Raw genomic sequence first — 25,529 nt, 5'->3', positions numbered from 1 at the left:
GAGGAGAGCTTTGACCTGGAATTTAGCATCCAGCTTCCAGTGAAGCTAGCTCCACTGAAAATGGAAATTCATGCCTATGCTAATCTTGCAGGATTAGGTTAATTCAGTTAGTGGGTTGTAAATTTAAACCTGTTACTTAGCTTTCCTTGCAGCAGCTCTTCGTGCTTTATCGGAAGCTGTCAGTCTGCTTTATGGACCTGCATGCATCCACTCCACCCTTGTTTGCATACAGTCTGAATGAATTGATTTTGACAAACACCGGCTTTGGCTAGCACTCGTTGTAAACACACAGAGCACACACAAACAATCTATTTACATTCAAATGAAGAATAGTGGACGTAAGCGCAGGTCGAGGAAAATGCTTTCTTATTTATGTTGGCTGTGAAGTGTAAACCATCTGAATATGAATGTGGGGATGACTTGGTGACGAGTGCCGTTTCGAATCATCCGTTTCCCTCCGACCTGTAAGGGAGGAAATGACTGTTGAAGAAATATTAACGTAATGAGACACTGATGGCGACGCCTCCTCCTCCTCCTCCTCCTCCTTCGTGTCCCACAGGTGCTGAATGAGGCGGTGGGGGCCATGATGTACCACACCATCACACTAACCAGAGAAGACTTGGAGAAGTTCAAGGCCCTGCGCATTATTATCCGTATCGGCAGTGGCTATGACAACATTGACATCAAGGCCGCCGGAGAGCTCGGTGAGACTGAAGGACACACGCAGACAAAAGTGGAGAAGGATGGATGAGTACAAAGAAAGAAGCAGTGATCGTACGCTGAGAATAATGGAGGAAGGGTTTTTATCCACTCATATTTAATGTAGAGAAATGAAATATAACTCATCCACATGCAACTGTGCTTGCCACAGTGATTTGATAGAAGCAGCATATGTAGCAGGAAATATGACATGCTGTAAACTGAAGATGTCGTGAAGCAGAAAGGGTTCTCAGCCCAGATGCTCCAGCTGGTACGACACCAACGTCTGTTTGTCAGGAGAGCTGGATTTAGCGTCACTTTCTAATTAATGCCACTGGTGGTTAAACGCTTCAATATGCTGACAGTGAGCTTTTTATAAATGTTCTTTTCATAGGCCTAATTAGTAGTAATAATCACCCGCTGAGGATGATTTAGATTTGGAAAAATGGAATTTTACATCTACGGAAAATTTTCTTGTTTTCGTAACTGTCACATAGCAACAATGGAGTGTCATAGTAATGTTTTTTACAACAGTGATCCCATTATGTTGCAGACCAAATGAAGAATGAGTGTTGAAAATTAATTATTCAGCTCTCCCTCTGTATATTAGGATTATTTGCAAAATAATAACAGTTTAAACAGATCAATGTGACATGGTTTTTGTTTTATTTATTTATTTTTTGCCAAAGCAATTTTCTAATTGCTGCCCTCATAAGAACGCACATTTGAAAATTACATCCTCTACCACCCTTCAGAAACTTTCTTTAGTGGTAGAGTTACAATTTGCTGTATGATAAAGCTTAAATGTTGACATAAAAGCACAAGAAAAGTCACTGACCTCGGGAGCGTTGGAATAAAGCCGTAACTTTTCAGAGCTGTAGATCATTGGTACGTCTGAGGAGGAGGAAGGAAGAAGCTGACACTTTGACATCAACGGACTGGAGGTGTCTGCCCTCAAGGAATGGGCTAAGATTCCTCAGGAATGCTGCCAGAAACCAGCATCCGGACATTCATCTTGTTTACAGGAGGTCACAGAAGCTGAACAGTCTTTACAAAGTACAAGATGCCGGTCACCATGGAGACTTTGGTGGACATTATAAAGAGCACATTGTAACACTGACTACTGATGGTGTGATGTTCAAGTGGTATCAAGTCAAACTGAGTCTTTCAAACATTTAAATCCACCGCCATGAAACCATAGTTGACAGATATTTTAAAAAATCCGTGCTGCCCGTCTTTGAGAGAGGATTTTGGTAAAATGGAAACCAGATAGAAACTCGTTTTCTTCTGTTTGTGTCTGTTCTTTTATTTTTTTTAACCCCTGAACACATTACAGGTACAGTTTCTTTACTTTATAGCTCATAATAATCATTCACAGTACACTTATACAGACACATATCATTTTTATTATTTAGAAGGCCAAACCATGTCATCCTAATTGCTTTACTAAATAAAAGAACTAAGACTGATTCACTTTAAAACAGTTAAAGTAATTACGTATAAGCATTTATGATATCTATTAAATGTATGAATCAACTCCTTTGCTTGTCAATTCATGCGTTAATGTCTTTGCCATCTCTCAGGTTTCAGTTTTTAAAATAAATACTCCTCTCTAATTTTATCTTCTAAAGGAATCGCAGTGTGTAATATTCCCTCAGCGGCTGTAGAAGAAACCGCAGACTCGACACTTTGCCACATCCTCAACCTGTACCGCCGAAATACCTGGCTGTACCAGGCTCTCCGGGAGGGCACGCGGGTCCAGAGCGTGGAGCAGATCCGGGAGGTAGCGTCAGGGGCCGCCAGGATCCGAGGAGAGACGCTTGGTCTCATCGGGTTCGGTGAGCTGCTTCAGAGTGTTCGGTTCAGGGGGGCATGAAGTGACACATGTCAGAGCTGTGTTTAAAGCAGATGCTCAGTTATCCTTTATTTTGTTTCAAGGTTGCAGGTTAAAAAGCTGGATTTTCTTAGCCGTGTGCCAGTATTGATTATCCCCTCAAATGCAAATTGAGCTCAACCGCTGTGTCATAAAAGCAGTATGAACAGAGTAGGCGTAGTGGATTAATATGCTAATAATTGATTCTTAGCAATAAAAGCTCACAAAGCATTTTTAAATCCTTGACTTTTTAATCTCTTAGTCTCTTAGTCCCCTGCTTTTTATCCCTTCTTGCCCCCCATCAGGTCGCTCAGGCCAGGCGGTGGCGATGCGGGCCAAGGCATTTGGCTTTAACGTGATCTTCTACGACCCCTACCTCCAAGACGGCTTGGAGCGCTCACTGGGCGTTCAGCGGGTCTACACGCTCCAGGACCTGCTCTACCAGAGCGACTGCGTCTCCCTGCACTGCAACCTGAACGAACACAACCACCACCTCATCAACGACTTCACCATCAAACAGGTAGGGGGGGGGGGGTTAGTGCTGCCAAAGACACCAGCTGTAAATCTGAGTAATGTGAAACTGGTGATTGAAGACAAAAGGAACACGTTTTACTATCTCACATTAAACATGATCTGGGAAGCTGACATAACCCGCAGTATATCAAACACTGATAAACCTCGAACGGCCGAAGCTCTTTCTCATTACCCTTGAAGGCAGGCTGCACATTTTGCTCAGGAGGCTAATGATCCCAAGGTTCACAGCTTTAAAACGGCAGAAGTGGCTGCTGGGTTAAAGATATTGTGTCAAAACATAAAAAAACATAAAATAATGATCTGCCATTCTTAATTATCAACCAGTAAAAATTGGCTTCTCTCAGATATTAGATAGCATAAAGGTTTTCATCTTTGCTGCAGTGTAAGTCAGTGTATGGTGTATTCAAAGTGCACTTACCTAAACTGTAACTGAGAGCTTAAACTATGAGTTAAAGAAACATTTTGTTAAAAACAAAAAATATATATATTCAGAAAAACGCAACTGACATTAGTCTGTGCATGAAGAAAAAACCTATTCAGCTGTGATTGAAAGATCACAGGATTTGGCAGGATTTGTATTTTAAACAGTGAAAATCCATTCTGGACGTATCAAACACCCTCCGAAATCATAATGGAAAACAAGAAAAGTCAAAACTAACTGAAACGGAACAAAAACAAAAAAACAACAACAGTTGAATCTCATCTAATAGCTGTGACTGCCCGCCCAGCAGCTGCCTCATCTTTACTTCCTGGTCACTGCTGTCCCCTAAAGGACATAAAGGGAACTGTGGATTAGGTTATTTTCCTAATGCTTCCTTTGAAACATACGTATATGCCTACCAATGTGTTTATATCATTCATTCATTCATTCATTCATTCATTCATTCATTCATTCATTCATTCATTCATTAATAGTTGAGTCCCATAAATCTATGTTGAAATTCTCCAGTTTCAAACTATGTCTTGTGTGGTTGTAGATGCGTCAAGGAGCTTTCCTGGTCAACTCTGCACGGGGCGGTCTGGTGGATGAGAAGGCTTTGGCTCAGGCCCTGAAAGAAGGAAGGATACGAGGAGCCGCTCTTGATGTTCACGAGTCCGAGCCCTTCAGGTGAATATAGACCAACAGCTAACTGGAACACGGTTTCACCTTCACATCTATATTAATTTAATAAAAAGTGTATGTGGATGGTCGATCCCAGTTATGTGAAAGAAATCACTTTTGTCTATTTCCTCTCTTTTTCCCATCATGTTCCTTCTATTTCATCAGTTTCTCCCAAGGTCCTCTTAAAGACGCCCCCAACTTGATCTGCACACCCCACACCGCCTGGTACAGCGAGCAGGCGTCGCTGGAGATGAGGGAGGCCGCCGCCACAGAAATACGTAGAGCCATCACAGGTATGCAGACGTTTATTTAGTCGCACGCTCCCCAATATTTTATCAGGCTACGACTCATCGACCTCCGCTCTCGCTCCCCAAACTCAGGTCGTATTCCTGACAGCCTCAGAAACTGCGTCAACAAAGAGTTTTTTGTTACTACCGCACCCTGGGGCATGATGGAGCAGCAGCCTCAAGTTCACCCCGAGATCAACGGTGCCACCTACAGGTAGGAGGGGGTCCAGCGCAAATCCAGAGCGCCATTCTCATCGCACCTGTGCCATCTCAACACCTGCAGCTAATATGGATTACAATGAGGGCTAGGGCTAATCTACATGTTCCAATGTTTGCTTGTCACAGTTCTGACTTTGTTTTCTGTTATTAGACTGGGCAAATGTTTTAGTCGTGTACTTAGACAGGGAACTTGGCCCAAATGAATTTATCCCTGAAGTTTAGGCTCTTCGTTTCTCAGTCTCTATATTGTCTCAACCAGAATGAACTGCTTCTCTCACACAGCCGAGTGAACCAAACCATGGTACAGGCCATAGCAACGGGGGGATTGCAGGACAAATTATATACCTAATTCTCAACCAGGTAAATGAATACCACCACTGCTGGCCTGTAGGCCAGGCCCAATAAACGGCATCATTATCTAAAGCAGTCCCATTGAAAACTGTAGCCTTTTTCTGCCTCACACTAACTCACACCTCCTGTTGCTGTACCCACTCTACACAGCATCTCATCAATCCCCCAGCTGCCCCCCACCACCACCACCACCCCAACTTCCACCTGCCACGCTGCAGCACACACACTGGATCACAAAATTCCAATCTGACCGTTCACATTCATGATGCATGGCACCGAATCGGATATGCATCCGGTCTAGGCCAACTATGAAAGTGGCTCAAGTGTCATTTAAAATGATTAGATTTTTTTTGTTGTTCACAAAACTCTATAAAAGATCATATTTGTGCCACACTTACGCAAAAAAAAAAAATTGTCATTTCAGCCTGGAAATGTGATCAGAGCCAAATAAAGCAAAGACTATGTATATTTTTAGAGTATTTAATAGTGAAGCTGAATGAAGACATGGATTTATTTCAATTTCTGGTTTCTCTATTGGAGACTGGGGTGAGGGCTTCACGTCATAGTCGATCAAGGAAAAATCCCCCCAAACACAAATACCCCCGGAGTTTTGGAAGTTGTTTTCCTTTGCAGTAACAGTTTTCCTCAACACATTTCCTCTTTCAGTTCATAAAGCATGACTTCACCCAGATTCAAAAAGAAATCGACCCTCACTTGTAGGAGACACTGTCTGGGAAGACGTCAGTTTCCTGTCATTGTATTTAGAGCCAGTCTCTGACCTTCATTTGATGTTGTGGATGAAAGGTCTGTTGAACTGTTGACATTGTCATTCACTGCCCTCCCTGGTCAGAGACCCCCCCCCCCCACCACCATGTTAATCCATCTCTGAATCTGTTGTTTAATAGAGGTGATGACACTGTGAGGCGAGTCAAATCTGAGAACAAGTGATTTCAATAATCAAAAAAGTGTGTTAAAGGTTTATTTTCAAAAGTTTCGTAGGTTGAACCGTTTTTTGTTTTTTTTTTCCTGTTAAAATCACTTTCAGTTAATGCTCACTTGCAAAAATTCATTTCTTTTTTTGGGGAAAAGAAATGATCATTTTGCTAGTCTCCCAGCAGCAACATGCTTAAAAACTGGAATCTAACTCATGACTCAGCACTCTTCCCTTGCTGTCGTCATCATCACCGCTGATTTCATCCTCTCCTTCTCTAGATTCCCTCCTGGTTTGGTGGGCGTCGCTCCCGGCGGGATTCCTGGACCTATGGAGGGGTTGGTGCCTGGGGGGGTGCCCATCTCCCACACCTTACCCCCTGGTACGTACCCGTCACAGGCCACCTCCCCCAACCAAGCCTCCAAACACGGCGACCCCATGAGAGAGCACATGACTGAGCCGTAGGACTGCTGCTGCGACCGAACAAAGGGGCTAAACCGGGTATGAATCCAGCATCCTACCAGCTCACCCATACGCTAGATTTCAGCCGTCTGAAGCTACCGGCAGGCTGCCCCCCCCCTCCCCCCGGCGACATCTCACACATTACTTTTCCGTATGAAAGCGCTCAGCCCAAGTGAGGACAGTTGACGAGCTGCCACACCGACATGGAACTGATGGCGCTGGAGATCCGAAAAACTTTCCTCACCTATATCCGTTTTTTGTTTCACATTGATTTAAGTGGTGTTTTTGTTTGTCCTTATTTTTTAGTATATTTTAGGTAGAATCCTCTTTGACTCGTGGCTCTCGTTGACATTACCATAAGCCGGATGGAAATTCGACCCACGACCCTGTTTTAAAGACAGCTTGAAGGGACATGGACTACATAAATGATCCAACAAGCGGTTCCCCCCTCCTTCCTCGATTGTTTCACCAATTTCACCCCAAAACGTGGTGTTATTTTTTAATTTTTTTTTTTTTTGCTTCTCTTTATTCCATATTCTGTGTTTCTGTTGCAGGCCAATGTCTTCATTGTGTGAAAATGAATGGCTAGATATCTACATGTATGTTTTGCAGACAAGTACAGCAGCATCAGCCATCTCCTTCATGAATCCTGGTCGGTGTGTCCCTGAATGTAGACCTGAGATGTGTGGCGGCGGGCGCGGCTTCCAGATCTGGGAAGCACATTTTAGCGTATGAGCTAAAAGTTAAACTTGCAACCAAAAAAATGGAAAGAAACAAAACAAAAAAAAAAAGAAAAACACGGCCATTGGTTATTGTATGATGAGTGTGTCACCTCACTTAAATATTGGTGTTACTTGTCCAACTTTGCCGAACTGAGGCACATAAAATATTTGGTTATTGTCCCAAACAATATCTATTCCCATCAAAAAGACCTGCGAGCAAAGTAGGGAAAACTTACAGTAAATCTCTAAGTGTGACTCAGGAACAAATAGAAACATTCACAAGAAAATCTGAACAGAAAATAACCTAAATCTGGATTATTGATTTTAATGTCTCCACTTTTCTGCATTGCTAGTATTTTTTTTTTTTTAATATATATATATCAAATGTGTTTTTTGATGTTTGAGGTTTTCAGTCCTGTTAGATTCGTATTGCGTTGTTAAATGTTCTTATAATCATAGTCTTATGTGAACGCCCCCGGCCCTCTCTTCATAGTTTCTTTGTGTTTCTGCTCAAATGAAAGCCAGATGCGGCTCTCGGAGGCATCATGCCGACATACAGTATATCCCTGTTTGCCCCACAATGTTAGCGAGAGATGGCTGCTAGCGGATTGTTTGGTTTTTAGTGTGAGTATTTGTATTTGTTTCTTGTACAAGGTGAACATATAGCATACAGTGCAGCTGGAAAAATAAAACTTACTGTTCTGATTGGTCTTTGACTGTTTCTGACATTTGTGGGACATTTCTAGGACTAAGATATGTAAAATCCTCTAAACAACGGTTGTCAAGTTTGCTGCAATCATCTGAAATTTCAGTAAAATGTATTGTAGAAAAATGTTAATTCTCATGAATTTTGTCTTTGTAATCTGTATTCATCATCATTTAGGGGATTACTTCATCATGTTTCATTGATGTATTTTACATCATTTAAAAGCATCACAAATTATATATTCACAAGAGGGTTTCATATGTAGAGGTTAATAAGTGACTGACGGCATTACACTGTACGATAAGTGGTCTTTTTTTTTTAGCAGTGTGTAGACAGGTGCATCTCAATAAATCAGTGAAAAAGTTTATTTCCGTAATAATGTTCCAAAAGTGAAACTCATGTTTGATAGTTTCATTGCACTCAATGAATATTTCAAACCTTTTTCTTTCATGTACGTGATTATTGCCGTCAGCAAACCTAATAATGTCCAGTATCTGAGAGCATTAGAATTCTGTATTATGAAAAAGTTCACCTTTGTTAAGCTGTGGTGTCACACGCTAATCAGCGAACTGCCTCAAGGAGTTAAGGCAGGAGTCAGAGCTTTAAAGGCCATCACACACAGACGTGTCAGGAAATGGACAAGAATCGTGGCAAACAGCTCATCTCACCTGGGCTAAGGAGAAGAACTGGACCACTGCTCAGTGGTCCAAAGATCTATTTTCAGACAGAGTCTAGAGGAAGACCCCAGTGTGACGTGTTCACCATCAGGGATGGTTTGGGGTTCATGTCATCTGCTGGTGTTCTGCTGCTTCCTTTCCCACAGGGTTAAAACAACCGGGAACTGAATTGTTGACCGCGATGTAACTGATGTGGTATTTAAGGTTCTCTGTTTGAATTAAATAATTGGAAACATGATATTCTAATTTTTTGAAATGCACCTGTACCTTTATACGTTCATAAAAGACTAACAGGAAACAGATTAGTTGGACATTCAAAAGGGCTTCTTTAATTTTTTTTTCCATATGTTGCCTGGTCTTTGCTTTACACTCTGGATAGTGAAGTCAGGCCTAAATCCACAAACCATCATAGTCACAACTGCAAGTATTGCATAAATACAAAGCAACATACAGGTGATGCTCAAAAATATGTATGACTCGAATGAGACACGACAGAGGTTACAGTACGCGATGGCGAGGAAAAAACAAAATGCAAACATTCACAGCAAAAGAAAACTAACGACAACTCGTGTTTTTTTCTTTTTTTTTCTCTCAGCTTTGGTTTAAGATGTTGCAGTTGGTCACTACGACCTTAATGAAAAACATAACGATGGTTTCACATAAAGACAGCGACCGTCACATTGGAGAGGAACTAATGTGTACCTTGAGAATGAACCGGACATCAAACGCAATAAAAAGGGGGGAGGGGAAAAAAAGGGACAAAGAGGAAAGAGACAAGACAAGCGCAACTTCTGGGTTAAGGTTGACAACAAGTGTGTCCCACACTTGCCCCCCCCTGCCCCACTCCCAAAAAAAAAGCACCAGATTTTAGGCATCCAGATGAGGTACTGAATCGCACACATTAACGTAAGTAAACTTATCTTCGGTGGTCATGATTGATTCTGTCCTCACATCAAGTGTTCCTGTGCAACGTTTCTTCATCGAGATTGAAAGAATTACCAAAAACCACAAAAAAGAGGAGAAAAATATACAAAATGCTCTTATTAACTCGAAATGTTTTCAAACAATAAATATATAGAATAAGATTAAAGGAAAAAAAAAAAAAGACTAAAAACACACATTTCAGTTCAATCAGCCTGAAGAAAAAGTAAACCAAAAGCCCAACATGAACGTTTGTGTGCTCGACATTAACGAGACTAGAGTCAACCTGTAAAGGGAAAAACGATCCCGAGAGCTTCATATATGACCTTAATTCAAGCCATGATGCGGTATTTATAAAGAAATGATTCAATAAATATGTAGTGCTTGTTAAGAAGAATTAACGTCATTATTACACAATCTCTGGTTTTCTAAAGGTAACGACACACATTGGCTTCATCCCTGCCCATTCAAAACCTAAAGACTAAAAAAGCCAACGCTTAAACAACTGAAACAAAAACATTAATTTGGGAGTGTGCTTCTGTCAGTGCCCACGCTGAATAGATATAAAGTGTTGATCTGAGTCAATGCTGGTATATTTCTTCTTAGATTTTACTTTAAACAACCACATGCATTTACATCTACGGATAAAGATTCATCTTTCGACTCTTCGCGTTTGGAAATCGAAAGAATTGAACAGTCTCTTGCATTCGTAAACCGTCCTTCTCTGTGCTGAGCAGCAAAACGGAGTCCAACGGTCTTCAGGTCGTAAAGTGATGAAGGTGTTTTTGAGTTTAGCGTCTTCTGACGGAGGTGAAAAGTGAGCGGTGGCTTGTGGTTCCCGGTTCCTCTCCTGAAGGTCGTCACGATTTGTCCGTGTCAGGAAAGGGGTAAAAACTGTGAGGGAGGAGGGGAAGCGGTCCCATCCTCATGCAGGTGGCCTCCCCTGGGTTTAGTCACTCGTCATCATCCTCTTCCTCTTCCTCGCCGTCAGACAAAGAGGCACAGGGGCGGATCTGCCGATAGCCGTCCAACCACTTCTCCACCATCTGCGTGACGAGGGGGTGGTTGCGGCGGCGGGAGCTTTTCTGTAGGGCCACGAGAACCCCTCCCTCCGTCACGCAGCAGTCCAACCACTCCCGCAGCAGCTTCTCCTGTTGCTCTTCATTACCCATCTGGGGGAGAAACAAAACAGCCATTAGGGGGAGCCAGAGAGCAACATTACAGGCACCAGCATCCAGAGAAGAAACCCTATGCACAAATATTACCAAACAGAAATGTTTCTGTTCAGGAAAATCACTAAAGGCAAATTTCAAATGAGAAATAATAAATCTGTGGGAATGGGTGGTGGTGGTGGTGGGGGGGGGGGTCCTTACTTCCTGCGCTGAGAGGAAGTGAATGTGGAGCAGCTTCCTCTCACTGTCGACCAGCGGCAAGAACGTGACAGTCACGTCGTCGTCCGTGTTTAGGTTGGCGCCCGCGCCACGATTGTCGAAGCCGTCATTCTCCATGGCAACCAGGGCTGAAAAGTGTCCCCGCGTGTATCCCAGAGCGATGGGGCTCTTCCAGCAGAAACTCTGCTCCCACAAAATGGGTAAGTACACACCTGCAGGAGGGAAGGGGGGAGGAGAGACAACTTTGGTGCCTGCATTTAATTAAAAATTAATTTGTCATCATTCATGCAGCAAAACTTAAAATGGATTTTAAGACAAAAAAACGCTTCAAAAAAATATTTTTTATATTTTAACTCTCCAGGTGAAATGTTCCCCCATTGGTCACGAAAGGTTTTGGTACGTTTTTATAATACACTGCAAAACAATAGTCCTTTTGAGGACATCATGTTCACCTATTGCAGGTTTATTTCTGTTCATGGGAGTCAGAGTAAAAACTGTGCCGTATTATCTCTTAAGTCCATTTATGACATTACATTTGACGACAAATCCGACTTCCCTTCATCTTTAATTTTTAATATCGAGTCAGATTTTTTACATTTTGTGTCATTTCTTGTTTTTCTCCTTTCCCTCCCAGTTAAAACGATGAGAATGACAGAATCAATTGGAGATAAAGAACAATCTTGTGAGAAATATGAGTATAAAAAAAAAAAGAAGTCTTGCAATTAATCCAAATTTTAATCCAAAAATAATTACACACAATGTAAAAACACACCTCGGTCAATTCATCACATTGACATTAAAATGCTTTGTTATAGTGGAGCACCAGAAAATATCTGAAAAATATATTAATGTTAAAAGTTAATGCAGTTAAGGCAGCATGGCGTGTGCTTTATATATTATTATACAATAATTATACAATAACTATACTTCACTACTGCAAACATATTTATTAACTAGTGGAGATGCCCACACACACACACACACACAGAGTGTACAGGTTCTGTACAAAGCAGCACAAACAACACACAATGTTCTGGTCTCATGTTTCTGCAGATCCAGGACACACAACCTGACCCGAGTTCAGCTGCTCCCCTCTCCCAGTAACCGCAGTGTTTTTACTGGGTTCGCTTGGCCCCCGGCTTCTAAAATGAGCTCCCCTCCTTCCCCTATAGGCGCCCATGTGTACGCCTCCTTCTACGTGTTTTACATTTGCTCCAGGCAACAGCTAAACACAGATCCGTCAGGCGGACTTTCCCACAAGCGGCTGGCCATTACGGAGCGCTTTCATCATCCTCTGCGCAGCATCATTCGGCAGCCAAACTCAAACCAGGCCGGCCATAAATGCAGAACCCACTCTCCACCCTCGAAGGATTATTTGGCAGTTTCTGATGATTTACATATGTTCAAATATATCCTGAGTGTGTATGTGGAACACTTCCCGGCATCGCTGTATACCTCTAAATGTGCCCCTGTGACAGGCCGGGGTGTTTTTGTTATGTTTATGTTAGGTTGGGTCACACGGCACTAAAATACCCTGTGAATGGAACACACTCGACTGATGCGCGGTGTAAACGCTCATTACTGTACTGACAGAGGAGAGGAACAGTTATGTCTGCTATGACAGGTATGCAGATGTGTGTGTGCTGCGGTACTTTCACAAAGAATGTCTCTTCTAAATTTCCCAGTTTGGGATAAATAACTACACACATACATAAATATCTATCTATGCATCTATCTATCTATCGTCCTTCTGGCATGTTGGAATGGAACCGCAACAAACATCTGGATATCTGATAAAAACAGCAGTGTGTGTGTGTGTGTGTGTGTGTGTGTGTGTGCTCACCTTGAAAACGGGTGTACCCAAGCGTTTCGCCACGGAAACTTTTGTAATACTTCACTCCGTAGACAATGATAGGCCTACGAAGTATGTGTGCAAGAACAAAAATGTGGGTCTGCTCCAAGCTTGATCCTGGCTGTGAAAGAAAACACGAACAAAAAGAGCAGTTAGAAAATCCAACGCCGGGGAAGGCAAGATAAACACACAAAGACTGTCATTCACACATAAATATAAAAACAATCCACCCAGATCATCTATAAACACACACAGACACGCACACACACACTGGGGAGAAGTGCTTAAGACTAACAGGAAGCACCCTATTATAGATGGAATCTTCTGTAAAAGCATGAAAGCTCTTGTTTAATTCATACCTCGTTCTTGTGTTACACATCTCACACACCTTCACACACGTGTTTCCTTTAATGGGACAAGTACCTGACTGGCCAGGGACAGGATGAAGGCCCAGTCTTCCTGCCACTGTTCCTCACGTAGTGAGAAGTGAAGGCCGAAGCTCTGGGAATACCATGACTCCCACTCCTTCCAGCGGGTGTAAAACCTGCAGGTGACACGCACACACACACACACATACACATCAAACTGTCTGTGACATAATCCAACACCTCTGACATGTGACTGCTACTCTCATTCCTGTCTCTATTGTGGTTTGGGTTAAAAACTAATCATCTAAAAATTGAATGTGAGTCACAGGGGGTTGTTGTTTTCACGTAGGATCGGTCTCAGGATGTGAAATCTGTCAGCACTCCCCATTCCACACTGGCGATAGGGTTGTTTAATCTCCAACATAAAATGTGTCACAAAACCGGTTTGAAGTCTCAGAGAAAGACTCATTTTTCTGGCAATCCAAACTTTTTCTGGGTCGACTGCTACCAAGTTTGGGCAAACATTAATCATGCTTGCCTTACTGTTTAGACACCGTCTTTTTCAGAAAGTCTACAACACATTATACGACCTGCTCCTTAATCTGCACTCCTTGGCGCCTTCCTGGAGGCCTTACCAGTGAGAACAGTCATGCAGGCTGTCGTGGAGGGTCTTCCGGAGAACAGAGTCCTTGTCATAGATGCCCCACGTGGCCTGCAGCACCGAGTCGAGCAGACAATCCCCGGCGGTGCGGTTCCACAGGGCGTAAAGCCGACTGTCCAACCTGGTCCCCAGCTCCAGGGACCAGTTGATGATGGGAGACTCCTCTTCGAGCTCTGAAGGAGAAAGCAGGAGAAAAAAAGAAAAGAAGGTTGAGGTCTTTGTATACTATTTGACCTAACAGAAAACAAGTTGTGCTGATAAATTCAATGTTGTGCGTAGCTGAAGGTTTTTCGGAGGCCGGAGGAGACAGAGGACCACATCTGAAAGGGCTGCTTGGGAGAATGTTCCTGACTCACAGCCGTCACAACAGATCAGGATGAACAGCGACCACAGGGGTCAGTGAAACCAAACCGACATCTGATCACATGTGGTCATTTTTCTAATAGAAATTTGAGAGCGAAAGCATCAGTGATGATAAAAATGTCACTCTTGATCTTTGACCTTTCTGCTCTTTCAACAGTCATATTTATCTACCTGTGCTGGTATGTCTTAAATATGTTCTGAAAGGTGTTGATGATGACAGCTGTGCTCCGCTGTAGGAGAACAGTCCTTTCCTACTGTGAACAAGTGTTCTTGGTAGTTTGAAATGGATTTATTTTGTTGTTGAGCTTTTCAGTTTAACAACCAGAAACAATATAATATGGTTTTAATCAATGGGATTATTCCGGACACAAATAATCTTTCCTATCATTACTCCATTTTATTATGACATTTTCTGGTCCAGTTTTCTTTGTACGTCATCAGAAATGTAATGAAGGACTCACACGAGCTGGTGTCAACTGACTGTTTCTTAAAGCCCGTGAAAAATAAAAACCCAGTAGGTTTTCAGTACAAATGAAGATTTTTCCCCCAGATCTTATTCACACAAAATAAAACACACCCAATAAAAACTGTTGCAGATAAAAACAAATCCTCTCCTCGATACAACAGTATTAAGCATTACAGATCAAAGTGGCAGTGTATAAGAAATAAAACAATGCCAGCATTCACCTTTTTGTACATCTCGGTCGAGCACCTCATCAAAAAGTTTTTCCTGAACTGCGGGTGGCAAGTCCTCGATGTCTGAGAGAAAAAAAGAGAAAAAAGAATTGTATGGAGGAATCAAGAGAGGTGTGATTGAAGGAGACACATGTGGGATATTTTACCCGGCTGTAAGTGAAATGACTTTAAGGACCAGCTAGAATGTTTTTCCTTTTGTTATTCATTCCAACTGAAAACCCATCATGTTTAGTTCTTTCTACAATGGCCACTGGTTGAACTGCATGCTCTGAGCTCTTCACAAAACAGTAGCTTATTCTTCAGAAAAAATAAATGAATGCATTGACTCTGTGAACAGAAAGGCTTTCTATAGTGGCCAGATGCCAAGGTCTGCATTGTTCTCAAACGCTGCATAACAAAAATCCTTAGCCCAGCTACCAGAAACAAACTGAATAAAAGCTTTTGCACACAACAAAAAAAATTCAACGCAACTAGAATTCAATGAATGTGATTGTATCGCAAGACATTGGCAAAACCGTCTAAATATATCTTGGTTATGAACGGTGGACACACATAGTTGGTGGGGTCGTCTGCTCCCTCCGTAAGAACAATACTCAGTCAGCCGGAGGTCACGGCCTACGTCTTCTGGCCGTTGGGGACAGACAACCGTAGCTTTATATGTCCTCAGCATTTGAACAACAAGCAATTTCATGAGCCAAAAGTAAACAAACAGCCATTCTGTCACAGACTTGGTGAGCTGAGGAGAAAGGGGGGTGTCAGCAAAACTGGATTTCTTCCTCTTAAACTAAACAAGTACACTTTGACAGCTGTTAAAGCGCTGTTGGTTTGCATCTGATTGATCTGATGATTGTTGTTTGTTTGCTAATGAATTGCTGACCTGCTGGTAAGGTGAAGGTCACCAGATCAGTGAGGAAATAGCAGGTGAAGTCTCCCTTGCGCTGGTGAAGAGACGCCGCCACCTCACGACGGATCTGCTCCGTCAGCTCAGGACACACCATGGCTGGTATACACTTGGCTGCCTGCTGGGAGACCTGCAGCAGGAGGGGGTGAAGACGAACGTCAGTGCATTTAGAAAGACTAGAAAGAAGCACCTGGTTGTTAGATGGACATGGGCTTTCCATAGTTCTGAAGCTCTGAGACAAAAATAGGAAAACTGCCCTATCCCCATGTTAAAGAAAAAAACAGCATTTATTATGCATGTTTATTTGAAAACTTGAGGTTTCTTCCAAGTGAAAATAAAAGTCTGTAAAACTTCTAAAGAAGGGCTAAACAGAAATAATAAAATCAGAACTTAACTCTATTCTTCAGAAAATCTCGCTGCTCAAACGAATTCTGAATATTTGCCCGTTATTTAACTCTTCATAACTGAGTTGATCAAATTCTAATTTGACTCACATAATCTTAATTGCCTCTAGGATGAGAAAAAAAAGAAATGATTCTGTGTTTGATGTTCAAGCGTCATCAGCTTTCATGCATTTTTGGGGCATTATCCTGCGGTTACTCACTGACCCCGTAAAAAAGGAAGGAAAAAAAAAACTGGGACTGAGCGTGGGAGGAGGTGTGTATGCAGAAAATCTGGGATCACAGAGCTAATGGCAAACAAGCTGCAAACAACCTCAGTACATGCAGACTGCAGACACATACACACATACACATAAACACAAACAAAACACAAGATATCAGAGATATTCATCTATTAGCATCTATTAGTCGTTTCAGAGTCCCTTCAAAATATTCATCAAACGGCAACTATTCTGTGGGTCTTGAAAGATCGATTGAAATACTCAAAAAACCTCAGATACTGCGGGCAGCTCTACTCTGAAAATGACCGGCAGCGAATAATTTCATGTTACTGCACCAATTAACTGTGGTGAGTCCCGACAGACAAGCGACTCATTGGCTACCTGTACTGACCTCTGTGAGCAACACAGCAAGCATGTCCTGTCTCTGGAAGCGGATGGCAAGGTGAACCAGCGTGAAACCATCGTCAAAAGCCGAGGGTCGATTTAACAGGCGCACCTCATCTGACGTCAGCTGCCTTGCAATATCGCCTCCCGACGACTTGTAAGCCTCCACCGCCGCCAGGTCACCTTCGACAACACCTTTCAGAGAAAAACAGCGTATTAGAAAAGTAGTATAAAAAATAGAAGCTACTGAAGTGCAGTTAACAATGTATAGTCAGCTCTAATGTTAATTTTTATTTTCATACATTTTTAGGGAGACCTTCAAACTCAGAATAACAGCATGACAAAGATTATGAACCAAAGAGAAACACAAAGAAGGATTAGCAGTTTAGTTTATGGCTTACATGATAAATGCAGTCACAAAGACATTCTGTGCCCGACCACAAAGTTTAAACTATTGGATCTCATAATGTGTCTTATCTGCCAGACTTGTAGCTACTTAGATAAATTATTCAAACTGCACTGTAAAAGCTAAGTAAGGCTGCAGCCACAACGTCTTTTCTACTTTAAACCAGTGTTTGGAGACACTCTTAGGCTGGGATCTCCTATACCTCTCTTCTTCCAATATCAATGTCTATGGTACAAATATTAAACTTATTTTTAGAAGTTTGCACACAATAAATAAAAATTGTGGACAAGGAGTCAGAGTCGAGTCAAACAGGTAGATGAATCAACAAGCTGAGGGCGTGACAGCGACTTAAAAAAATGCGTATTTGTTTCAGAGAAACTAAGTTTTTATGCGAATTAAAACTTAGCGGGTATGTGAATGATTTCTTTCACTAATAAAACAATAATAATGACAGCAGCACTAACAACAACAATAGGACGACGATTGAGTAACTGAGGATACTTGCCAGCTTTTTTCTACTAATTTTTAATCTGAAGAGTGAGATATTCACACAATGGTAGATATTTTCAGTAGTTGTGTGCAAATATTGATCTTATATTAAAATTATTAATAGAAGTCATTAACATCAACCAACCAACAAAGTAACGTACCACCTTATTCAGTAAGACAGTAGAACTCCTCAAGCTTAAATTCGTGTAAGCTGCAGAGAAGCAGCACATCGACAGTCTTATCATCGTTTACTTTAAATGTAATATGCTGAGTCGGTTATGCCCATGGTGATAACTAAAGCCTTCCATCGAATGTCTTTTCTGACATTCGAAAGCATTTATGCACTTCTTAAGAATAGAGTCGAAAAATGGTCTACTATGTATAGGCAATAGTGAACAGTCCAACTGGAAGGCAGGAGTACACTGATAGAAGTTGAGTAAGAGTTTTGGACAATCAGGGATCCAGTTCTTGCATGTTGGGGGAGAATCAACTAAATAAGTGTTATTATGACGGTGTAAAAAAGACAGCCCTCACATGTTTGCTCATTTCAGCTACACAAAATGTCATTTGCAATTTCTAGCACACACAGTGAAAGCCCATGGAGCGCTCTCTCGTACATTTGATGGTATCAAACGCCGTTGAGCTTTTGTTCTGGTGTCAAAGGACCACACACAAAGCCTCGCTGCAGACTCTGTGTGAGTGAGACCCGAGAGCGAGAGACATGGAGTGGGTGGAAGAACTCGGCCGTACCATGTGGAGCCGACTAGCGCTACAAAAGATGAGGAGAGAGCCTACATAATAGCAGCGTAGTGTGATGGAGAAAGATCACAACCGCTCTCCACAAATACTCCATTAGTGTGGGCGTGCCTGTAGCCCTGCATGAATACTGGACCAACAAATGCTTCACAGAGCACAAAAAGCTGCCAAGACAGAGAGGTGTGCTAAAAAACAGACACATGAGACACAATGGAACGAAGAAACACTGATCTTCTTCCTGCAACAATATTTTCTTTCAGTTATGTTGATCATGGCTACCTGTATCACAGGGCAGGAAACACATGCAAATGCTGACACACCAGAGAAGGCCTGCATGATGGAAGGACACACACTCACACACACACACAAACACATACTAAATACACCAACAAGACACTTCCTTGAAGAAAGAGAAAAATATAATAATTTTTGACCAACATGGGATTTGCAAACGGTAAATGGACTGCTGTGTTTTTCTAGTTTCTATAGGTAAGGACAGGTATTCGTTTTTTATTTACATACATTTTAATGCGTTGCATATTTTTTATCTATATTGCCCAGCCCTACTTCAAAATCTTCTAGGACTAAATTTACCTGCTAGACCAGCTTCCCCCATGAGTAATACACAGATAATCTACACCAGATCACTAAAGTCAATCGCAGCAGTTTGGCTTTATATCATCAGCTCCAATCATCTATAATTTTATTGTCTGTCAACAGGCTATATAACATTTGTGGTAACTTGTCCGTCCATGTTAGGCTTCCATGAGGTGAATATAGACCCAATATTCATTTGAAGGACCACTTTTACAGTTTACTTCCAAGGCCATGCACTTTCCAACTTAACGGAATAAAAATTCTAATTTAGATTTAGATCTGACATGCTATAGCAAGAAAAAGCACAAAACCCTTCATGGAGTCAATGTATAAGGAGGATTTTGTCTTTGTAACCTCATGTAAACACACACTTTAGCCGAGTGTAGAGAGCCGGTCTCGAGTCATCCACACCACAGGAGAGAAGGTCGTTGCTGTTGTCCACCAGAAATATATCCATACCTTTTTTCTGTTACATGGGTCATGCTATTTTTAGTGCAGAGGGTGTATAAGAACTTTGAGGCCACTGTTTACACATACTAATGTCCATATGTCAGTGACAGGGAAACCTGCCTAGCAACACTACAGTCACTGAGCTCTCTGCAGACTGACTGTGCAATGAACTCAATTTAAGTCCCACGAGGCTGCGCATGAGCCACACCTCATTCACTTACTCACTGCTGGCTACATAATTAATAGATGGTAATTTGTTCTAAAGTTGATGCCACATTAAGATGTCAAATATGTGCAAATTATCACTGGATGTTCCATATAGAACTGAACAACTCTGGAAAAAGTCTCCCACCTGATCCCACTCAGAATCAGACAATTATTATGATGCTGTAAAAAAAGTTGCCGTCATACTACAAATAAGTTACACATGACTGAAAATCTGAAATGCATCTGAGTGAAAATGTATCCCTTTTGAATTGCCTTCATTCCTTATCAGCAATTTTTAGCAACATTAAACGAACAGGAAAGGAAAAAACACGTTTGAGCTCTGTTAAAAACTAAGTCAATTTTACATCCACTCCTCGTGTCATAATCTAAATTCAAAATCTTTTTCATGCAGGCTGTGTGGGCTTTTTAGAAACGCACATGTACAGTAACGACTGTTGGTGGCAAATAGTAACACAATTTGGACCACATTTTATTACAGAGACAATGGAGAATGGACATTTGGGGGCGGCTGTGGCTTAGTGATCACATTCAGAAAGTGGGTGGTTTGATTCCAGCTCCTGCAGTCTACATGTCAACATTTCCAAAGGCAACTGAACCCTAAATTTGTGATTGTGTAAATGGTAAAATGCTGGATGAAATTACATTCATGACAGATGAGGTGAGACTTAATCCAGAGTGGACGAGTCAAACACATGTGAAGGGATTAGCTATGTCACATGTGGAGACCTGGTGAAGGACAAGAAGCAAACTGGAGACCACAATCATGTTTCCCTAACATTCAAACTCCTTCAGGGAATGCAGGATGGTGAAATTATATAATTCTTCCACTAGAAGGCTTAACTGGTTATCAAAAATACATGCGTCTGTCAGATTTGTTCCAAGATACATCCAGGAAAAAAAGACTGAAGGGTGAGTGGGTGTGAAGCACAAGTCCTGCGTAGCCATGGCGAATAAAGGAGAAAGTGAGACAATGGTGTGAGAGATAGAGAAAAAGCCATCATTCGTAATGTTCATCCTCCCTCACACGCCTCGTTCACCACACAAGTACCGTAACTGTCCATCCACCACCCACACAGAGTATGCAGTGGATTTCATGGCATACAGTGTACAAACCCCCCGGGAAAGTTATGGAATCACCACATTGAAAGGAAGACCACCTTCATATTTTACTTTGCTGGAACTAAACAAGTAACACATGTGACACAAAACCAATTTTATTTTTTAGCTCAACATTCTGGTTCCATGAAAAATACCTCAAATAAATTACATTTCTTTATTTTAATTAGTGGCATAGTTTGTTTCCAGATCAAGTGGAGGAAAAAAAAGGAATCACTCAATGTTAAGGGGAAAAAAATTGGAACCACTTTGTAATTTGCATTTATAAATCAACTATCAGCAGGAGTCTAAATATGCAAATTAGTCTGCAGTTAATGGAGAGTACTTGTAGACCTTAATGAGATGTAGAACTTGCCTAATTGAAAGGAAACATGGCCCCGATAAGAAAGCTGTCCACTGAAACAACGGAAAGAGTCATAAAACTTGTTCAAGGAGGAAATCACACACAGAGTGTGGGAAAAGATGTTGGTTGTTGCCTGCAGGGTAAGTCGAAAATCTGGTCCAAATATACACAAAATGTGAAGGTTGTAAGAGGAAAACAGAGGGAGACCACGGAAAAATGTAAAGCATACGGATAGGAAACTTCAAACAATATGTACACAGAAAATGCATGACATAATAAATGAATAACAAAATGAGTGGAAGCAGGAGTCAGCTGAAGAACAAGGGATTCACATACTGCACATGCACTAACACCTATAAGAGACAGACACGGTTAAAGTGGGCTAAAGAAATAACATGGGGCTTAAGTTACCAGATATTAAGGCATAAATCTGCATCAAACATGGAGATGATGCTGAAGCTTTTTGCCTTAACAGAACAGTCAAATGTTTCCATTCATTTCTGATATGGGATTGAATCAGGGTAGCTCACAATTGTTACCACAACAGTGAATGCACAAGTGTATAATCAAGCTTTGGCCACCTCTCTCATCTCACAAACAGGAAGCGGTTTAGTGAAGATCAAGGCATTCTGCGGGATTTTGCATATTGCCACAGAGCAAAGAAACACAACTCTGACAGGCAAGCTAACAGTGTGGAGCCTCACAGATTTGGGGGGGGGGGGTGTCCATGACGGGGCTCAATCCTGTAAACCTGACAACCATCACTGGAGAAAGCTGGAACTAGCTTTATGATTGTTGTCCATGCATCAAAGAAGTCAGGGCATCATAAAAACCAAATGAGGTGTAAAACTGTATCGTGTGATATCTTTTTTCTTTTCATGGTCCCATATTTTTCCTTCTATTTGAAATGTCAGTACTTTAAATGATTCCATTTAATTTTTTAGGCATGTTTTCTGGAGTCAGGACGTCCAGCAAGTAAAATAAAATTGTTTTGCGTCACATCTGCAATTTGTTTGGTATCTTGGTGAACATTCTCTAGACATGATTATTCCATCATACCAGTAGGTCACACATCACAATTGGACACACACACACTGACCTGGTGAAATAAACTGGATTGTGGACAATTACGTACCTTGTGTAAATTAAATATTAAATTAAGCATTAACACAAATTCTGCAAAATCCCATTCCTCTGTTGTCCTGCCTTGGGGTGAATCATCATTCTTCCTAGTCAAATCAAGGAGGAAAAGTTAGCACCCAACAAAAAATGTAAACAATCTTGGAACTCACCAACACAAGCATTGAGGAAAAGCCAATCAGTCCTTCTCATCCGGTTCTTAATTTGCTTCAGTTTTTTGAAATCCACCTCCAGCTCCTCTTTGCTTCCAATCCCAGCCCCTGATGCCAACTCAATCCTTTGAAAGTCCATGTTTACCTCTGATTCTCGTTTTGAGGGAGGGGGGGATCTCCTCTGGCTGCTGCTACAACCCCCCAACCCCCCTAATACACTCCCGACTCCTTGTCCACCTACCTGACCAACAACACCTCTTCTGTTGTCCCTGTCCTGCTGATTAAGTTTTGAGGGAGGTTGTTGGCTCTCGGGCTCTGACGCCAGTTCGATGGGTTCTGCTAGGAGACTATTTGGCTTTGGGTGGTCGCAAACCACACAATTAAGTGCCTTAGCCCAGTTCTCATAAGTGCAGGCAGTGCAAGTCCAGTGCTGTGCATGAGTGTTAAGCCTGTTTCGGTCATTATATTCCTCACAGGGGTCTATTGTGGTGGCTGGGGCAGCCGGGCGGCATCCATAGCCTGAGGTCTGGGGTGATTCTGTGGGGCAGCATGGATGCTGAGTGTGATGTCCTTGATGGGTTGCATGTTGCCCATGTTGTTGTTGAGCCTGTTGCCTCTGGCACAGGCACTGGGTGCAACGAATGGCCCGAGGCCAGTTAAGGTAAGTACACATGTGGCACGACCACTTGCTACTTGGTTCAGGTACATCAGCGATGCGGACACGGGGTCGGGCACTGGAGTCTGGGCAAATGAGCAAGCTGGAGCCCCCCTGGGATGGGCTGTTGCTCAGGTCTGCAGGATCCCACTGGTGCAGACTGGCATCCAGAGCAGGGCTGTTCTTGAAGGGCTCCTCAGTAATGATGGCACCCCTGCTGGGCTTCTGAGCACGACACATGGTGCACTTGATGGCTGACGGCCAGTTTTCGTATGTGCAGTATTCACAGGCCCACTTGGCAACCAGCTCGGTCATCGTCGCACCGCCGCTGAGGGAGGTTTCCTGCCGTTCAGAGGGGCTCTCAGCTCGGCAGATCCACTCTTAAGGAGATCACACAGCAAGCAGCACACTAGGGCACAAATAAAAAATAAAAAACCAGTGTATTTAAGTTTAGCTCTTTATGTTATGCCTAATAACACTGAGTCAGCCTATATTAGAAAGAATTAAATAAGAATTAAAGAATTTAAAGAATTAAGTAAGAGGAAAGAATTTCTAAAAGGTGAAATCACTTCAACAAAAACACATTGAAGAAATGTTATAGGAAAAGAACTTGTTACACCAGCTATAATTGTTGTACACATGTTCCACAAACATGTCGCTAACAACATGCTAAATGTTGCTAACAACGTGTTCAAGGAAAATGTTGCTTATAATTAAGAAACATTTCTTGGGATCTAGCTGGTGATACCATGTTATTGCCCTTTTTTTTTCTTTTATTGTCACGTCACTTTTTTGCAAAATGATTCCGCTGAAGTATTCCAAATGTGTTTTCTGCAGGTGGTTTGGCAGGTTTTGCCCTTTTGTGTATACACAATTTCATAAATTTGTCATGGTATTTTTTCAAGTGTAGATTATGACAATTTGCCACAAAGTCTAAAAACTTTTTGAGGTGAGATAACGTAAACTGTAAAAATACAAGGACCAATACCTCATACTCAAAAGCTCAATTAAATTTCTATTGTGCTATGTTTACATTCACATTAATCTTAACCCTTGACATGAACATGGTTATTTCCTATTTAATATCCCCTTGCTAGATCCCATCTTCCCCTGCAATAGGTCGGGTGGGTTGTGACGTCACTTCCTCAAATACGTGATTTCCATATTGGGGCCCGAGCCCCGGTAAAATGGTCTAACTACGCCACTGGAGCAATGTTTTGAGAGTCATTAGGAGAAGCGACGACAGGAAAACCGAACATGGGCTAACTTACTAGCCTGACAGTGAGATTAAACTAACAATAAGATACTTCCCCAGGCTAATGTGCCCCCACAAGTGATCTGGGTAACAGGAGACAAGTTCACTGGAAACCAGACACCAGCAAGGAGACGCGTGACCAGGAGACGCTTCACGGCTGAAATTGAGTTCGCCCCAAAGCTTTTTACCAACATAAGGAAGTAAATAATAAAAAAAAAAACAAGCGGTACAATCTGGAACAATACTTGAGACAATTAAAACAAAGTTAACGGTGTGGCTGCCATAACTCAGAGAGGAGTTGGTTTTACAGTGTTTACACCACACCTCCGAGTTTACCAACAGACCATGGGGTATTCGACACATACAGTATGTGTGAGATACGACTCCGTGTTATATTAGCTAAACATAAATTATCTTGGTCCGCATTCGTACAGCTACAACAGTAACATTCCAACTTGTTTGCTTTAGACAAGCTAATTGTTCCCCTTGTTACATTACTACTAATTTGGCTGAAACGCAGAGCGTCTTGTATTTACAGCTAACATACTAGCCTTATGACATCTTACATGTCAATTAGAGTTAGGCTACGTTCGTACGGTTACCAGTCAGGAATTACTGCCAAGCTAGCAGGCAGCTCGCTAATATTACAGGATTATGTTCACCCCCGTCAGCCTTGAACGGCTTGAGAGGCCTTTTTCAACTAGGAAACAAGGTCGGCTAACGATGGATCCCTTACCTCTGCGTTGCTGTGTTTACACTCCTCAGTTTGCCACGGCAGGCAAAACAAATGGAGCCTCCCTCCAGACCAGAGGAACCCTCTCCAATCCGAACTCAGGCTTCTCTCACTTGGCCGACACTAACCGCATATTTACTTCTTTGGTGCCCCGTTTGGTTGGCAAGAGAAGGTGCATACATACCGCGGAGCAAGCTCCCCCCCCCCAGTCCCGTCCCTCGCCGTATTTTCTGATGTTTTAAACCATTTTTGCCCTTTGTCGTTTTCCAAAAACACCAAGTTGATGGGCTTTAATGGCGGCACAGGGGAATGGAAGCAACCGAGGCAGGACTAAAAAATACACTACGAGGGAGAGCAGCGCTTCGGGCCGTGTTACATTAAGAGGCAGGATCAGGATTTACCACCTGAATCTGCCACCGGAGCTGATTGGTCGCCATCAATGGATACACAAAACATCAACCAATCAGATTCCACGACTCTCGTCTGA

At 42.1% G+C, this 25,529-nt stretch overlaps 2 protein-coding genes across 6 annotated transcripts in view; one reads left to right on the top strand and one right to left on the bottom strand.

Annotated features, from left to right (window-relative positions):
* Positions 1-7,455, top strand: part of LOC137603369 (C-terminal-binding protein 2-like) — a 58,024-nt gene extending 50,569 nt beyond the window's left edge. For 3 of the 5 annotated variants that reach the window (XM_068326749.1, XM_068326751.1, XM_068326747.1), the window contains 7 exons: positions 560-704; positions 2,331-2,537; positions 2,878-3,092; positions 4,084-4,214; positions 4,374-4,501; positions 4,589-4,709; positions 6,278-7,455. In XM_068326749.1, the coding sequence (XP_068182850.1) occupies positions 560-704; positions 2,331-2,537; positions 2,878-3,092; positions 4,084-4,214; positions 4,374-4,501; positions 4,589-4,709; positions 6,278-6,461 (1,131 nt within the window). In that variant the 3' untranslated portion in view covers positions 6,462-7,455. Of the gene's footprint in view, positions 1-559; positions 705-2,330; positions 2,538-2,877; positions 3,093-4,083; positions 4,215-4,373; positions 4,502-4,588; positions 4,710-4,973; positions 5,075-6,277 lie in introns of all 5 variants that reach the window. The other 2 variants (XR_011037270.1, XM_068326748.1) reach the window with 2 other exon arrangements.
* Positions 7,456-8,869: 1,414 nt separating this feature from the next.
* Positions 8,870-25,347, bottom strand: zranb1b (zinc finger, RAN-binding domain containing 1b). Its single transcript, XM_068326752.1, has 10 exons — positions 25,046-25,347; positions 22,400-23,463; positions 16,730-16,917; positions 15,693-15,846; positions 14,807-14,878; positions 13,731-13,929; positions 13,151-13,271; positions 12,719-12,848; positions 10,858-11,087; positions 8,870-10,656 (listed from the first exon to the last, which is right to left on the bottom strand). The coding sequence occupies exons 2-10, from the start codon at positions 23,367-23,369 to the stop codon at positions 10,438-10,440; spliced, it is 2,283 nt and encodes a 760-aa protein (XP_068182853.1). The 5' UTR covers positions 23,370-23,463; positions 25,046-25,347; the 3' UTR covers positions 8,870-10,437.
* Between the last annotated feature and the right edge of the window lie 182 nt (positions 25,348-25,529).

Source organism: Antennarius striatus, chromosome 11 (assembly GCF_040054535.1).
Source record: "Antennarius striatus isolate MH-2024 chromosome 11, ASM4005453v1, whole genome shotgun sequence".
Taxonomy (NCBI): domain Eukaryota; kingdom Metazoa; phylum Chordata; class Actinopteri; order Lophiiformes; family Antennariidae; genus Antennarius; species Antennarius striatus.
The sequence above is the reverse complement of the archived record's forward strand: the minus strand, read 5'-3'. Positions and strand labels throughout refer to the sequence as shown.

Coding starts and splice junctions, on each gene's coding strand:
- zranb1b (XM_068326752.1), bottom strand. CDS start 23,369: ATGACCGAGCTGGTTGCCAAGTGGGCCTGTGAATACTGCACATACGAA. Junction 16,918..22,399: donor TTTCCTCAATGCTTGTGTTG/GTGAGTTCCAAG, acceptor TTTCTCTGAAAG/GTGTTGTCGAAGGTGACCTG. Junction 12,849..13,150: donor TCCTGTCCCTGGCCAGTCAG/GTACTTGTCCCA, acceptor TTTCTTTCACAG/CCAGGATCAAGCTTGGAGCA.